The sequence below is a fragment of the Myotis davidii genome, unplaced genomic scaffold (assembly GCF_000327345.1).
Source record: "Myotis davidii unplaced genomic scaffold, ASM32734v1 scaffold120, whole genome shotgun sequence".
In the NCBI taxonomy this organism is placed as follows: Eukaryota; Metazoa; Chordata; class Mammalia; order Chiroptera; family Vespertilionidae; genus Myotis; species Myotis davidii.
In genome coordinates, this window is record NW_006294778.1 from 3,949,427 (window position 1) to 3,966,396 (window position 16,970).

At 42.6% G+C, this 16,970-nt stretch overlaps 2 protein-coding genes across 3 annotated transcripts in view; both read right to left on the reverse strand.

The window, feature by feature from the left end:
- The window catches only part of TXNRD1 (thioredoxin reductase 1), a 60,048-nt gene extending 43,290 nt beyond the window's left edge, over nucleotides 1-16,758 (reverse strand). The window contains exon 1 of one of the 2 annotated variants that reach the window (XM_006769344.2): nucleotides 16,545-16,758. The gene's annotated coding sequence lies outside the window, so the exon portion shown is untranslated. Of the gene's footprint in view, nucleotides 1-15,197; nucleotides 15,344-16,544 lie in introns of those variants that run through there. The other variant, XM_006769346.2, reaches the window with a different exon arrangement.
- Nucleotides 3,163-5,505, reverse strand: EID3 (EP300 interacting inhibitor of differentiation 3). The gene has a single exon (XM_006769343.2). It carries the CDS (start codon nucleotides 5,379-5,381, stop codon nucleotides 4,227-4,229), a length of 1,155 nt encoding a protein of 384 aa, XP_006769406.1. The 5' UTR covers nucleotides 5,382-5,505; the 3' UTR covers nucleotides 3,163-4,226.
- Nucleotides 16,759-16,970: the final 212 nt, after the last annotated feature.

Below are 16,970 nucleotides of genomic sequence, written 5' to 3' on the forward strand. Positions count from 1 at the left end.
TGAAAGGGACAAACAGCATCTTAGTATTACTAAGATATTTTTGACCTCAAGAACTTCCTGAAAGAGCCTCAGGGGCCCCTATAGGAATCCAGACCTCACTGAGAACCATGCTATCCTATATAATAAAAGCCTAATATGCAAACTGTCCCCTTGAGAGCTCAACTGGGAGTTTAACGGCTCACTATTACGTGTGCTGACCACCAGGGGGCGGCACGAACATGGCAGGCATCGGTGATGCAGCGCTGGCAGCAGGCAGCAGTGGAGGCGCTGCCAGCCCCAATGGGCCCTGATGAGAGTGGGACCATGGCAGGATGGTGAAGCAGGTGAGCGGGCAGCGCCAGGCCAAGGTGCATGCGAGCGGAGGCCCGATCGCCTTGCTGATTGCCCCACAGACGGCGACCAGCAGGGGCAGTGAGGGGCGGTGGCTGCTGCCTGGATCCCAGGTGTTGAGGGACCTGGGTCGGGGACCCAGCCCCAATCAATCGCCCCACAGGTGGGATGGTGGAGCAGGTGAGGGGGTGGCGCCAGCCAGGCCAAGGCAGTGTGCCAGGCATGGCTACGGAGCTAAGGGGCTGGGGGCTGAGCTGGGGCTGTGAACCTAGGGGCACAAGCTGGGGCCAGATCTCCGCAGGCCACCCCAAGGGACCCCACCCATGCAGGAATTCATGCACCAGGCCTCTAGTAGGACATAAGTGTAAATACACAACACCCCACCTGCAGGTGTTTGCTGGGCTTACATATTAGCTATTCTTTCCTCTCTTCCATCTGCCTCTCAGTAATGTCTTTCCCCCACCCCAGTAAAACACTGCTCCAGATTCCCCTTAAAAAGGCCAAAAGCAATTCAAATGTGCAAAAACAATGCCAAAAACAATTCAAGTGTGCAAAAATAATACCGAAAGCAACTCAAGTGTGCACAAATAATACTGAGAGCAACTCAAGTGTGCAGAAACAATATTTTAGCCCAGAGAAACCAATTTTGGACTTCCAAACTCCAGAACTATAAAACATAATTGGTTTTAAACCACTAAATGGTAATCTGTTATAGAAGCAATTGGAAACTAATACACCCAGTAAAATATAAATTCCATGAGAGCTGGGTCATATTCTGTCCACCACTTTTTCCCTAGTGCCTAGAGCAGTACCTGGCCACAGTGGGCACTCAAGTAGTTGGTACATAAATCAACAAAGCACCAATTCCAATCTCTTGGTAACTGATTTCCTAAAACAAATGAGGTCATATCTAAACTTGAAATAAAGTGAATAAACCATGACAGAGATAGTCACCATGGAAGGAGGTGGCAGCATGGATTTTCTAACCCTGATCTAGAGAATGAGGCACCAATATGAGTGCTCACGATGAGCGAGCGATATGGTGCTACAGGAGGTGAGGTGGGGTAGGTGTGTGTGTGTGCACGCGTGCACACTGTACGTATGTGTATTACCATTTAATTCTCACAATAGTCTTCCAACCAGCTGTCTTTCCCATTTCAGAAATGACAATATAAAAACACTTAGAGATTAAGAGCCTTGCCATGAACTAAGAATGGAACTCAAGTCTGTATGATAACAAATCTCTTCTTTTTCTCACTGTATCATACCAAATCGCTCATATTTTAAAGTAACTGTCACATAGATTTTCTAATTTTATCCTTACTGTAAACTTGAGATAGATATTATTTTCACTTAGTAAAAAAAACAAAATACAAAAAAACCCTAAGGTTTAAAGGTTCAATAATTTGCCCAAAGTCTCTACTAGAATATTAGAGGGTCAGGATCTAATCCCAGGTCCTTTAAACAGAAAGTGGTTGTTATATAAGAAAGTTCTAGTAAAAAAAAACTTTTTGCCATAATATTCTCCTAAGTTCAGTTGATTTTATTGAAATCTAAAATTTGAGCCACTCTGACTATTATTAGTGGGAAACCCACAAGATTTGCAATTTGGTGGATACCTAAGTCTCTATAATTAAATTACCTATTGGTCAATTCACCTTTTTCTTCAAGGTAAGCAAGCAGTCATTTTAATTTCAAAGTGATAAGGCAACCCAGGTATCATGACAACCAGTAAAAACAAAACAAGTGGTTAATTTTATTTATATTTTAACAGCTATAACTGTAGAGAAGACCCCAAACCTTCACATTCTCTATTATTGCTTTTAGTCATCACTAAGTCTCAAATACTCCTGGTAAATACACTAGGCATTTAACAGAGCAATCTGGTGGCAAGTAAAGAACTGGGGCAAGATTTTTTTCTTTTTTTTGCTATCATTTTAAGAGTATCTTTTCCTCAAACAGCAAGTCTCTGGAAATCAAGGAACTCAATTGGTAGAAAGAAACAGGCTAAAGTGAAGATCAGTGAGACCAAAAGATGCTGTCCTGACTGCTAAATAAAAGGGTGACAGACAACCAGGAAGGGTCAGCATTCCTTCAAAATTTTGTGTGAGAACTAATCTGTCCACATTATGAACTGTGGGGGAGGTCAAGGGTCATGACATGCAGAACCTCCACTCAAACTGACTGGGAAATCTAAGGGTTAATTTGATAGGAAAATAATTGGCCAAGTTTCATAAGAAATTTCTATTTTTGCTTAAAAAAAAACCTTCAATATTACACATACAAAAACCTCTCCTCTCAATCTTGATGTCATTCATTTAGTCTTTGGATTTCCCCTCTCCATACCACACTAGACTTAATAGGAAAATTTATCATTATTGCTATGCAAAATATGTATCCACCTGCCAAATAATGTTTAATGGCAAAATCCACCAGTACCAAAGATTAAATTCCTATAGGGATCAAGAAAAGAAGCTTATAGGCATGCTCACTGCACCTTCAAAAACTGCTTTCTTGCCGAAACCGGTTTGGCTCAGTGGATAGAGCGTCGGCCTGCGGACTGAAGGGTCCCAGGTTCGATTCCGGTCAAGGGCATGTACCTGGGTTGCGGGCACATCCCCAGTGGGAGATGTGCAGGAGGCAGCTGGTCGATGTTTCTCTCTCATCGATGTTTCTAACTCTCTATATCTCTCTCCCTTCCTCTCTGTAAAAAATCAATAAAATATAAAAAAAAAAAAAAAAAACTGCTTTCTTACAAACCCAAATTTTCGGGAATAACCTCCAAATAAGGCATTAGTTTATGTTTTAAAAGAAGAAAACGGAGCATTTATAGCTTTATGAATAAATTAATCAATTATTTCAGTTGAAACGGGGGCAGTTCCAGGCATTGAAAGCCCTATTAAGAAATGCACAATTGAATTGAGAACAGATATTCAAGGCTGTTGTTACATAATGAAACATCATTGATTTCTAAAGGACACACGGTGTACTAGCAGAAATTACAAAGAAAAAGTAGGAGTCAAAGAAGAAATTAACCAAGCAGATAAAGACTAGAACTAGATGTTAAAAGATTTTGTTTGAAATAATCTAACAAAAGTATCTTCTACCTCTGAGAATACTAACAGAAAAGGTAATTCATTTTTGCCCAGTTTAACATTCAACTGGAATAAAGATCTTATGGTTTTCTAATGCCATAAACCTCTCACAATTCCCTATATTTGCCTCCATGTCCAGTATACCGTTCCTATCTGTGACCAATTCCTACTCACATTTCAGCACTTAGTTGACACCTCATCTACAGTAGATACTATATTTCTTTTGAAGTAATCACAGGAAAATTATTTAGAATGTGGATACCCACGAGTTAATCTTACTAAGTCTTCCTAGCAATGAAGCAAAGAACCTGTTTGTGTGTGTGTCTGTGTGTGTGTGTGTGTGTGTTAACATTGCACATTCACTGCCCTACAGGCAGTGTTTCTTTAATTTAGCATTTTTTTTACCCACTCCTTCCCCAACCTGATTAGGAATCCCATATGGGATTCATTTTATTCCCTGTAACAGGAATACAGTATCACAGAGCATAACTGATACTTTTTTTTTGCAAATTATAAGATACCTTTTAATTTATGAAATTTAGAACTGAATTTTATTAATAAAGGACATTCAAAAAATTTCCATGAACATGCTAGTGATTGTTTTTAAATAACAGATCATGACAACTTTATAAACTACCAAGAAAAATACACTGCACAGTAAGACAGTTTCTGATGTTCTTGAAAATATTTTCTCACTTTACAAGACATACAATATGGGCTTCTATTTAGGTTTTACACTCTATTTTGAGATGATTCTTTAGAAAAGCCACGAAATGCACCCTATACTATGAACAAAAATATTTAGTAAGAGCTTTTAATCATAGCCTCAGAAATTTCAAAAGTCGCCACAATATTTTTCCAGTCCTGTAAACTCAAAGATATAACTCCTTGTTTCCTGCCATGGGAACTGGGATCATTTTCCTCACCCACTTGGTTAACATTAATGGGCTCTAATATTGGCAGCCTGTCTTGATCAAGCCTTATTCTTGCAAAACCATCCCTTATAATGAAAGAAACATAGAATATATTCTCCACAGTACGAGAAAAAGAATTTGGATCAATCACAAACTCAAAATAGGATACGGGAGTGTCAGGATACTTTCGAAAATACGTTTGCAACAACCCCAAGATTCTTTCCACTTCTTTTTCTGTCCCTTCTTGATTGCTACTCAGGTCCAGCCTCCTCAGCTTTGTAGGCATATCCACATTGTCCTCCACCCTGGGAGCTTTTTTATGGTGTCCAGGTCGCCGCTTCGGTGCAGAAGACTCTGACTTGAATGAACCAAAGAGAAAGTGTAATGTTTCGGCTTGCGATATCCAGGATGTTGCTTCCTTATGTACTGTCTCCCAGAAGGAAAGAACTATGTTATCATCACAACCATTCAACGCATCACGTTCATCATCTTCCATCCAGTTCAGACCCACAAAAATAAACAGATAATCACAAAATGCTACTTGATTAAAAAAGCTCATATCCGAGTTCAGCTGCTTTGCTTTTTCTTTACCCAAATCAGAAGCCAAAACAAGAAACTGGGCATCGAGAGCTGCTTCCCGTGTTCGGCTCACTCCATCAAACAGGACATTGGCTTCCTCCAGAGCCTCGGTTAATGAGTCGCTCGCCGTGTTCACGATGTCTTCCCGGTTCTGCTGGACGTTATAGATGAGCTGCCGGTACTGCCTGCGGATATTCCGGCATTTCTCCTCGTCAGCCACCAGCAAGAGGAGATTTGGATCTATGTGGGCTGCCGCACAGCTGAGGTCGTCGGAGCAGTCCTCGGAGCAGCTGTCAGAGAAGCCGTCAGCCCCCGTCGCCACTTCCAGCTTCAGGGGGTCCACCTCCTCGGCCTGCTTCAGAGAGAACGCACTGCCAGGGATGGCTCTGCCGGGGATGGCGCGCACCGCCGGCTCCTCTCCTTTCTCTTCCTCTCCCCGCAGGGAATCTTTGTCATCAGACATGTCGGTGACGGCGGAGCTCAGGTAGCGCTCTGCTCGGGGCCTTCGCAGATGTTTCTCACCAACAACGGTGGCAATTGAAGGCCGGCGTCAGGCCGAGCGGAGAAGACGTCCGCCCATGCGCAGGGAGGCGCCTGCACAGGACCAGCCGGCGCCCAGAACGCACGACGCAACAATGGCTCCCAACCCCACACTGAACACCCGTGTAGGCGATGGGTATTAGCGTTTACTGACAGTGTCATCTAGCTTTCAAAGAAACACCTGGATGTTTGACAAAACTGTGGGGAAGCTCAAGGTCCTGCGCTTTAGATTGTTGTCACATACTGCAGTTAGGTCGACCTTGATTTTTTATTGTTACTATGATTATTCTTTCATTTTTTGAGAACTAAATCTGTCTAGATTATAAACTGCCCCTGCCCGTAAGGCCAAGGAGCAAGACTGCAAAACCCTATTACAAGTAGGCCTAACTCCAAGGGCTCATTTGCAAGATGGCTGTTTGTAACTCAATTCTTTATTACACAAATGTAAATTGCGTCAATTACCCGTGGTGGGCCCTCTTAAGCCCTCTAAAGCCCAACCCCCCTCCAACCTACCTGGTGATGGGGAGGGGGCGGAGAGGGGAGAGGAAGTAGTCACTTATGTTCTAATTTCAGCGCCAGAGCAAGCTCAAAGATGGGGAGAGGGGTATTACTCAAGTGATCTTCAGTTCTCCACAACCCAAGGGTGGGAGAATAAAGTGGGTACATTCTCTGCAAGAGCTGTTTATTTGAAAGCTTGCCAAAGGCTAAAGGCCACAGACTGAATGAACAATAAATCTGAACCCTAAAAGGTGAACAAAGCCATGAAGATTTTAAACACAATCTGTTATAAGGATATGCAAGTGAATGCTGTAATTCGGTGACTAACCTAAACTGGAAAATTCACACACTCGTTCACTGGAAATGCTAGTACAGATGGAGAAAGGGCTCAGCTCAGCAGTCACATGAGCAGCAAATTATACATAACACTGGGAAGGAATAATTTTGTTTTTGAAGATAACATGCACTCAGCCCACAAGATGAAAAGCTTTTAATCACTGCAACAGGCGCTCCTTTTAAAGGAGAGAGGATACAGCACACTTCATCTATCAGCTCTGGTTTTAAGGAACCAGGAAGGAAATTAGCCCTACCTTCCATCCTTTGCACCTAGGCTGGTTCATTTGTCTTTTTTTTTTTCTCTTTTTCATTGAAACGTTAACTTTATTGTTTGGGAAGTGGGAGCTTTTAACACGATGGGGAGTGGAAGATTGTATGACTATTCAAAACCGAAATTGCGATACATGTTGTAATGGTCCATTTTTCTTTGACATTAGCAGAAAGTTTCTTGCAAATCCATAAACGCAAAACTTACTAAGTTATTCCAAAATATTTATATTACTACCATTCACCATTATTTCTTTAAGTAAGGGTAATTGAGGAAGAAGCATGCATTTTTCAAAGACACCATGTTATTACGATTAGTTGTGCATATATATAGTTCTGCCCTATTAGACTGTTAGCTTCTCTAAAGCAAGAATGTGTTAAGTCTCCCAAGCAAAGCTGTTTTCACATGGATGCATTTGAGTATGTAGATTTTAATGTATAAATGAATATAGATGAAACACTTTCTTCCAAGACCTATTACAAGTTACTTAGCAGCAAGAGATTTAATTTCAAATAGGATATGAAAGTTGATGCTTTTCAGAAAGTCAGGCTTATCCCGTCTCTGAAATAAAGAAAGAGCAAGAGAAAAAGTTGGGACCCATGATCAACAAAGGGCCATATTTTGCCTCCAAGTCAGCCAATTACAAACTAATATTTAAACCTATGTGTTTTCATCTAAGATAATTTTAAATCTTAGATGAAAACATAGCTAATTCCAAGTCCCAAACCCAAAAATGTTTGCTCTTACAGCTAACCATACTCTTGGGAGCTTCTGATATTCACTTGCAAGTCAATAAAAGTAACTTATAAAGAAGTGCTAAAGATAAGCCAACCGTCCCACTCTAAGGTGCCTATGAACTCAAGAGAAAATAGCTGACACCAATTTCTTCATACAGAGCCTTTTATCTAAGAATTTCAAAATGCTTTAGAAAAGAAAATTATTTCTCCTAACCTACTTATAAAGTATTACTAATACATTTTACAGGGATTTCTCAGGAGATAACAGCCCACACAATTTGCTTGAAGCAACAGAACACAAAAAGACAAGCATCATATTATTAAGGTGTATTTCCAGTACTGAATTCACTCTGTGCTAGGTCCCTGTCCCTAAGAAACCTTAGTAATACATAACTTAAACCAGCCTCAGAAAGAAGACATACTTGCATTATATTCTGCCTTCTTAACTCTGCCTTTGGAGCACAAGGTTCAGATGTAGCCTCAAAGTAAAAATTTCATGTCTAATGACTTTCCCTAATAATTTATAGAATGGGAATTTCTACACTTGTGAATCCTTAAATCACTAAACAGTGACTTTCTAACCTAAGGTCAAATTACTGGTAATCCTATATAATAAAAGCCTAATATGCAAATTGTCCTCTCAGGCAGTAGTTCAACCAGGAGTTTGACCACTGGCTATGAAACACGCTATGAAACACGCTATGGCAGCGGGGGGCAGTGGAGGTGCTGCCAGCCCCAATGGGCCCCATGAGAGCAGGACTGAGGCAGGATGGTGGAGCCCGTGAGTGGGTTCACCAGGCCAAGGCAGGTGTGAGCGGAGGCCCGATTGCCTTGCCAGTCACCCCACAGACAGCAACCAGCAGTGGCGGTGAAGGGCAGGGCCACCACCTGACTCCCAGGCCCTGAAGGAGCCAGGTGGGGGCCTGGCCCTGATTGATCACCCCAGAGGCAGGATGGTGGAGTGAGGGGGCGGTGCCATGAGGCTAGGCTTGAGCTGAGGCCCAAACTCTGCAGGCCACCCCAAGGGACCCTACCTGTGCAAGAATTTGTACACCATGCCTATAGTAATTATATAAATGACAGCAATACACAATTGCAGTTATACTGGTAAACTTCTTTATAACTTGTAAAATAAAGCAAAAATGCATCAGTGTTAGTTCAGGCAACCAATGACACAACTTGGCCTCCAAGATAACTTAGCTCCTCTTCTTCCCTTTTTCTTCTTTCAGGAGTGGCTCTAAGGGATTAACATGGCCCTCCATTTTCTTTCTTCCTTTCTTCAGTTTTCCTTCCTGCATTCTTTTTCAGTCCCTTTGCTAATAATTCAGGTTCATTCTTCCCAAGCATTCTTGAGCTCTGTCCCACAATCCCCAGCACTCAACACAAACATGATGGGATGTATGTCACAGATCACAGGTCTCTTTCTGGCCAAATAATAAAAAAAAAGAACTCACACAGTGCCCACCACCTTTTCCAGTGGGATTTTACTTCAGGATTAATCTATAACAAATAGATGTTTAAGAGTTTGAGTCCTGCACTCCAACAGATAAGACTTATTCTGCCTTTAGCTACCTCCCTAATAATTTTGTTTCTTCTCTCACAGCAGCTTTTCTCTCCTCATCCTGCCAGGGTATCTATTTAATAGTGAAGAGACGTAGTAAAAGTCCTATTTGATTTGTCAAGGTAGCAGGATGCTAGGATACTAAGTATAGTTTCTTTTTCTTTTTAATTTCCTTTAAGGTTATGTTTCTGAATGTATATTTTTGCTTTGGTTCTTTAGACTAAAGGTAAACTGTGCTATGATCAAGGCAGATATGTGTTTTTCAAACGGGTTTCTGAAAAGACCATGAACAGTGGAAGAAAGAAACCTGGGTTCCAATCTTGACCTATTAGCTATTACTGTTATCTTGGGCAGGTGGCTTAACCTTAGGCTCCAGTTTCCTCATTTGTAAGATGGGAATACTACTTCTTACATCATGAAGTTACTCTATGTATTAAGTGAGAATTATGTGATAGATTTGACAGTATTTTCAACTGTTGAGTACTTAATCAATCTTAAATTATCCCAAAGGTAACAAATGTTTAATAAATATCAGATGTCAAATAGAAAGAAAAAAAAAATCAAACCAGTAGCTTCACTCCTTGATGTTGATTTAGGAAAAGAAAAATGTTTTAAAGTTTAAATCTGTAAGGAGGAATACAAAAATATATCCCATTATAACAAATACCAGTGAAAAGAAATCTGATATATAATAAAATTTTAAAACGTAAGGCTTCAACTAATGTAGTGTGTATAGTACTTTGAAAGGTAATCCAATCTACTAAATATTCTGAAGCAAGTCCACAGAGTCTGAGACGACATGCAAAATTATTTATGTGTATTTTTCCCATGAATGGCTCCTTGGATTTCAGCAAATTCCTTTAAAAATACAGTATCCAAAAGAGGTGTTGAATAACTATTCTATATTCAGATAATACTGCTTTATTATTAATGAAATAAAAGATAAAATGACAGCTGAGTCCCACAAAATAATCTGGAGCCATTCCCTGAAATATTTCACAGTATATAAAACCTCCACCGTAGTCTGTGGTAAAAGTCATACACTTAACTGACACTTAGGAAAACCCAGTGGCAACTGACTTGCCAAGCCTCAAGAACTAATGTAAACAAGGGTGTGACAGAGGAGAATAGAGCCTTTCAGGTTAGAAGAGCAATTATCAGCTCTCTTGGGACACCTCAGTAGTCAGCAATGACCAGGAGCATAGTTTCCATGGACCAGGGTAGCAAAGCACTGGGTATGTGGCTCTCAGAGGAAGCGACCTAGAAGGAACTCTGCCCCGGAGGCCTGGGTTCAAATCAAAACTAGAGCTTTGTTAGTTTCCACTTATTTTCTTCAGAGTTTGACTTTCCTTCTCTGCCGTAGAGAGGGGTTGTGACTTTATGTAAAAAGTCATATACAAACATTCGTTGACAAATGCATTTTAAAGTACACACTCTTCCCTACAAACTTGTGTTAGAGATAACAGAGTACCTAGCTAAATGACAAAAACACAGGTGCTCAATAAGTAGCAAAATAGACATAATGTGAATTTCTTCTCAATTGACCTGGACACACCTGCATAGATTGCTGAACAGTGTTGGCTGGTGGACAACACTACTATCATACAGCTCTTTAAAATTCTGAACTGCTTTATATGCTTCCTAGACTCTCTCCTGAACATCTTAGGGCTTGGTCTCTGACAAAGATAGCCCATCTTCACAAAACCAGACACCTTGTACCTAAACACCTCACTTAAGTGAGCCCTAACATCATTCATTCAACAAATATTAACTGAATGCACAGTAGGTATTAAAACACAGAGAAAATATAAAAATAAATCATTTTTATCTTAAAGGAAGCTACCATTTAGTAAGCACAGGGGAATGCAGTTCCACTCGGCAAGCATCTAATGAATGAATTCCAATTTGCCAGAGCTATGCTAGGAATACTAAGATTTGCATGGGCTCAGCCTTGAATCATGAGCACACCATCACAACAGGGAGATCAGGCAAGTATCCCAATAGCAATAACACACAGCCAAGTGCCAGAAGTGTGAGTGCACCAAAGTGAACTTTATAGATAGGCTTGGGTTCCATTCCTGGCTCTGCCACTTAACTAGCTGTGTAATCTGGACATGCTCCTTAAATTCTCGGGGTCTCCATTTTCTCATCTGTGAGACTGGATGATAAACCATCTCCTTCATAGGACTAATGTGAGGATTTACTCAACCAGCTATTACAGCATTTAGAGTCTAGCACACAGTAGACATTCAATAAATGGTAGCTACTGTCATTAATAGGAATGTCTTTAAGTATTTGCTGAGCTCTATTTAATACAGATCTGGGATCACAGGCACAAAGAATTAAGACTAACTCTCTACTTCTGATATGGAAGCCAAAAAAAAGTCACTGGTGGGCTTCCTCCTTTTCCAGAGAAGGATTTATTTAAGTGCTGTGGGAGCACATAGGAGAGAAAGAATGGGCAAAGCTGGCCTTGTACTCCTAACACAGGCAGTTGGAAATGGGTTTGAGCAGGAAGTGAGGAATTGAAACAAAGAGCAGAGCCCAAAAAGGGACATTTGAGGACTATGGCTGTAACAGTATTCCCAGGAGCTTTCTGTAGGTGAGGGAGCAGAGCAGAAAATAACCAGAAAAATAGGTGGGACCCAGAGCTTTGAGGACACGGAATACCAAAGTAAGGAGTGTGCACGTTATCACCGGTACAGATCCGGGGGCAGCACAGGAGCAATCAGCAAGATGACTGAACACAGATGGACTGGGAAGAGAGGGACATCAGCAGTGGAGGGGAAGTTAGAGACTGATGAAATGCTTTGGGCAAGAGGAAGTACGTACCTGAAATACTGGGCACAGTTCAGATAGACTGCGGGCACACACATAGGAAGCGGTCAGGCCCTGGTAAGTGAACAGACAGGAAAGGCCAGAGGAAATCTGAACCCTGGACCACCAGAATAGTGAAATAGTAAAAGAACAGCTACACAGCAAAAAAGACCTATGTTGTCACTGGGTTAAAGTGGGAGGAGGAGTCAATGGGTCGCAACATGGATTCAGCACCAGATAAATTCATTTTCGGTCCTAATAATCTATCCTCCTCTAAACTCTTGTTGGTCCTTACCCTTTTCCCTTTTCTTAAGTAAATCAGATCCTGCTCACTCCCCTCATCTTCAAAGTTCTCCTCAGGCCTCAACCCTTAACTAGACCAAAAGCAGGTACCCTCCTCATCTCCCTCGATGGAACTGTCTCAGAGGAAAGAATAAAAAATGTTTTCTGCCAGTTTTGGTAGAATATTAGGAGAGAAAGGTAATGGTTGGAGAGTTACTAAATTACCACTCATCTCCTGGTGTCTATTCAGTTAAGAGTCTGATTTCTGGTAACTGGAGATTAGGCTTGAAAGGAGGAGACCTGCCTTTGTTTCAGTGTGTACCCACCTTCAAGGCTGGAACACGGGGCTACCGCGCCTGACCACTACCCGATCACATCTGAGCTCCTCTCACAACCGTCTCATAATTCACTTGGATTGTTAATCATGCACTGATTTGTGTCTGTCACCTGCTTTGAAGAAATTAAGTTCCATGTTGCCACAGTTTAAGTCTTATCTCCCAAACTACTATTTCAAACTACTGGGGACTACTAACGTCTGAAGTATGTCCAGCACTTAGTATTCCAATGTGCACTTTTTCATTCACTTTGCTGTTCCTCTCAATACCGACAAAAGGCATTTATACAAGTGATTTCAATGCTCTGGAATCCTAGAGACACCGATTTACATATAATGCTCCCTATAAAGAATACTTGCATTATGCCCTTAAGAACGCAAATGTTCATGAAAGCCAGTTCCTTTGAGCAATAGGAGCTCTATTTATAGTTCTCAGAATTTAGTAGCTCCCTAGTTCTAATTTTACACATGGACATACAAGTCCTAGCCACAGATAGCATATATTTCCCTATTTTTCTATTCACATATAAATTGTTACTCACCTGTTGAGTTACCATCAGCTATCTTCTAACTATTATATTTTGGGTATTAAAGAATAGTTCTTTGTTTCCTCACTTCTAATTATTTAGCAACCAATCCTGACTAAACTAGCTTAAACATTAAAGTTCCAAACTTGGTATTTTTAAGAATTACCTGAGGGGGCTTGCTTAAAAAAAATAAATAAATACAGGCAGATCCTAGCCCAGGGGTAGGCAAACTTTTTGACTCAAGGGCCACAATGGGTTCTTAAACTGGACTGGAAGGCCGGAACAAAAGCATGGATGGAGTGTTTGTGTGAATTAATATAAATTCAAAGTAAACATCATTACATAAAAGGGTACGGACTTTTTTTTTTTTAGTTTTATTCATTTCAAACGGGCAGGATCCGGCCCGCGGGCCGTAGTTTGCCCACAGCTGTCTAGGACCTCGCCCCTTCCAGAGGGCTTATTTAGCAAGACCTCAGGTAAAGCCCAGGCATGCATGTTTAATAAGCACTCCAGAGAACTGTGTAGGTGTTCCGTAGACTAGTTTTTGAAACGCTTCTTTAAAACCTTCTTCCTGTAGGTGGTCGTCTGAGCTTATCAGTTCCTTGAAACAGGAATCTCACTCCCTTGTCTTCTACAGTACTATGAAAGCAAGGTGAGTTCTGCTGTTGCCACTGATACTTACTGAGGAGGAAAGGAGGCAAAGGAAAAACTATTAAGAGAAGGGAGAAGACATCTGTAAAAACTCCCTCTCCTTATTTATGTTGCCATCAGAGTATGAAACCCTAACCTTTTTTTAAGGTGTAGACTAGGATTTTAACACTCAATTCTCCACTAAATAAATGCCTTTCTTTACTCAAACCCAATGTTCCTTAAAGGTTTTCAAAACCCACCAGTTAGCCCCAAATGTGGGCAACAATTGGCTGGAAATTCACAAACGTTTCAAACCAGTGGTCCTCATCTTGTGTCTCTTCCTCCATTTCTTAGTACTCATTAAAAACCCAAAATAAAACAAATGATACAGAGCTGAGTGGTAAGTTCACTTAAAAGAGATGTGCTAAATGATTGAATTGTGAGTTGGTAGTGTGCTTTTCATTCATGGTGTTGCACTTCCCTAAATGTCTGAAATTACCTACGATCATATGGAATTGAAAACATCAGATTATATCAGTAAAATGGGTGCAAAGCGTATAAAAACAGTGATTCTTTTTCCTCCCATTGATGTTAAAACCAGGATCATCTGTAGAATTTATATAAAGCTCAAACGCCTATATAACTTTTTAAGTGCAATTTTATGAAATAGGTGGAACAAAGAGAACAATCAGACAGGAATATTAATAGACCTTTGTCTCGTTTTCCCTGCAAACTAAAGGTCTGACTAACACAACATATTTTAAATGAAGCCAAAGGCCTTTTTATCTCTTTATTGTCCATTAATTTGCTATTTGTCTTTGAAGTCTATCTCCATTTCCTATACCCATTTTTCAAAATCGTAAATAAAATTTTTAGAATAATAATAAAAATGCAAATTAATTGCTAATATCCTTCCTAAAGGCACACATGTCTAAATAGATTTTGCATTTAACTGTGCCACAAGTTTACTTTCTCAGAAGGCAATGTGTTCAAATATGAGTTCCGTTTCTTAAAAAATTATATAGACACAGACAAGGACAAAAAGATAATTAGCAGAAATTAAAGCAGATGTGTCCGGTGATGGTCACCAGCCCGATGTCGATCATCCATGTTACACAGCCCCTACAGCAGCCTCAAGCATTCTGCCAGCGCCAGGCATGGCCCCTGCCTCCCTCAGGGGCCGGCGGCAGGAGTGCAGCACGCTTGCCACCAGCCAAAGGAAAGACTTCCCTCTTCCTTCCACACAATTGCTAACTCCGGGCTAGAAAGGAGACACCTGAAGAGAAACAAAACCACTCCACGAGCTTCCTGGTTGCTCTCCGTGCCCCGGGGTGTCTGGGTTTCCCTCCCAGAGAACAGAACAGGAGGACAGGGGCCCAAAAGGACAAGCATTTCCTGATCCCCTCTTCTCAGCAGTTCCCTAAACAAGTCTACACTGCTCCCTAAAGTTCTTAAGTTATTTAGGTTTACGGGGAAAGGGGAAGGGACAATAGGAGGAAAGGGACACTTTACAAAAATGCATTTTTAAAGATGAAGAGAGTTACATATTCCCTTCGCCAGTTCGCTTTACTCCACGTTTCATCCACTTGCAGTAACACGTGGGCCAGCCCGCGCGTTTCCGTGTCATTTCCAAGGCCCGGCTCCCGAGGAGTCGGTGCACATCCGCCCGGCTTTGAAAGGCGGCGTGCGACCACGCGGGGCCCCGTCCCAGCGCAGCGGGCGAAAGAAACGTTGGCGTCTCCTACCTACCTTCAGGGTCGGACCATGGCCGCCCAGCTTTCTCCGTTTCACAAACGCGGGCACGTCGGTCTCCGAGGTCACTCGGCCAGCGCTCACCCGAGGCGCGGCCCGTCCTCTGCGGCACAGAAGCCGAGCGGGCGCGGGTGAGGCGGGCGCTCCGCCGCAGCCTGACCGGGACCTCGCCCGCGCCCGGCTCGGGCCCCACAGGCCAGCGTTCCGGTCAGACCCGAGTCAGTCTCCTAGACATGCTCGCGCTGCCTTCCCAGGACATCCGGAACCCAGGAAAGCCTCCAAAAGGAAGCTTAGGGCACAATTACCTCAGCTTTTAAACGGAGCGGTTTGTAAAACACCTCCCAAATTAATCTTCCTTTAAACTCTGCATCTGTACAGGACGTCAAAATCCAACTTCCAACGTTTCTTGGAAATTTGAATCCATAGGGCAGAATTACGAACAGTCTTTCCATTTGGGGTGATTTATCTACCCGAAGCAATACAGCAACACCCTCCATGACATATGGGACCTAATGGTCCACTTTTACAGGTGAACTCTGAGAATGCGTCAGTGATAGAACTAAAAAGACTCCAGTTACACTGATATCAGGCCCATTCATAAGACAAAAACCACACCATCACTTAAAAATATAGTTGTTTATAACAGCAATAATAGCTAACACACTTCTGTAGTGGCTGTGCATATATGAACACAATCTTCACAACCTTCTTGAAGCAAGGCCTAACAGGTCCATTTCACAGATAGGGACACTGTGGCACAGAAAAGCTAACTTGCCCAAGGTCACAAGCTGGTCAACAGCAGATGGAGGACCCACACTCGGGCAGTGTGGTGTGTGCTTTTACACTATCCTGTATCGCCTGGAAAAGGCTCCTCTCAGCTGTCCCCGCTTAACTGCCTGGGGGAGTCCAACGATTCTGAGCCTTGAACATGTAAATACATGTAATTTGCCAACCTCTCAGGATTTCCGGGGACTCGGTGCTGTGAAAATCCTGGAAAAGCGTCGTGAAATTATTACACTCTCTTAATGCTGTCGAGGATCTGTCAAGGTCGTGCACTAAGAAACGATACAAAAAACCATTTTCTCGGATATTCTGCAAGCAAACTGTCTCCACAAAGAAGAGCGAGAGGAAGGGAACGGCCAGGGGCCGGTGTCCCCTACCACAGGTGAAGCTTTCACTAACCCGGGCTAATCCAAGAGGAGCTCGCTTGCCCGAGAAGAGCCTCGCCCTCAGATACCCCTGCAACGTCTCCCCTCCCGGCGTTCCCCCGGCACCCAGCAGGCGGTGTTCGGGTCCCGGCCGCTCACTCGGGGCTGGGTCGGCTGTCAGTCACCCAAGGCTTACATGCACACGCGCTCCCGGGCCTCGGGCCCTCCTTCAGGTGTCCCGCACCGTCCGCTCCGCTCCGCTCCGATGCAATGCGGGACTGAAGCGAACAGTGGAGCCGCTGCAGGTTCCCGGTGGCTACGGGAAGCCACGCCCTTGTGTGAGCCGAGCGGTGGCAGAAAGCCAGAGTCAGGATGACAAAGCAGAAATCCGCGGCTCGTGCAGCCCTGGCGACCTAAGCCCGCGGCTCGGCTAGCTAGGCTCCCCTAAGGGTGACGCCACATCCTCTTCCTGATGATAGCTCCCCCAATCCAAGAAAAGAACAAAAACAATTTAAGGAATGTCTGGAACCAGAACCCAAAATAAGAGTGGGTTTTAAATGAACAAAACTGGACTATGCCCTTAGGCGGTGACTTCAGAACTTTGCTGCCCAGTGTTATCACG

Coding starts and splice junctions, on each gene's coding strand:
- EID3 (XM_006769343.2), bottom strand. CDS start 5,381: ATGTCTGATGACAAAGATTCCCTGCGGGGAGAGGAAGAGAAAGGAGAG.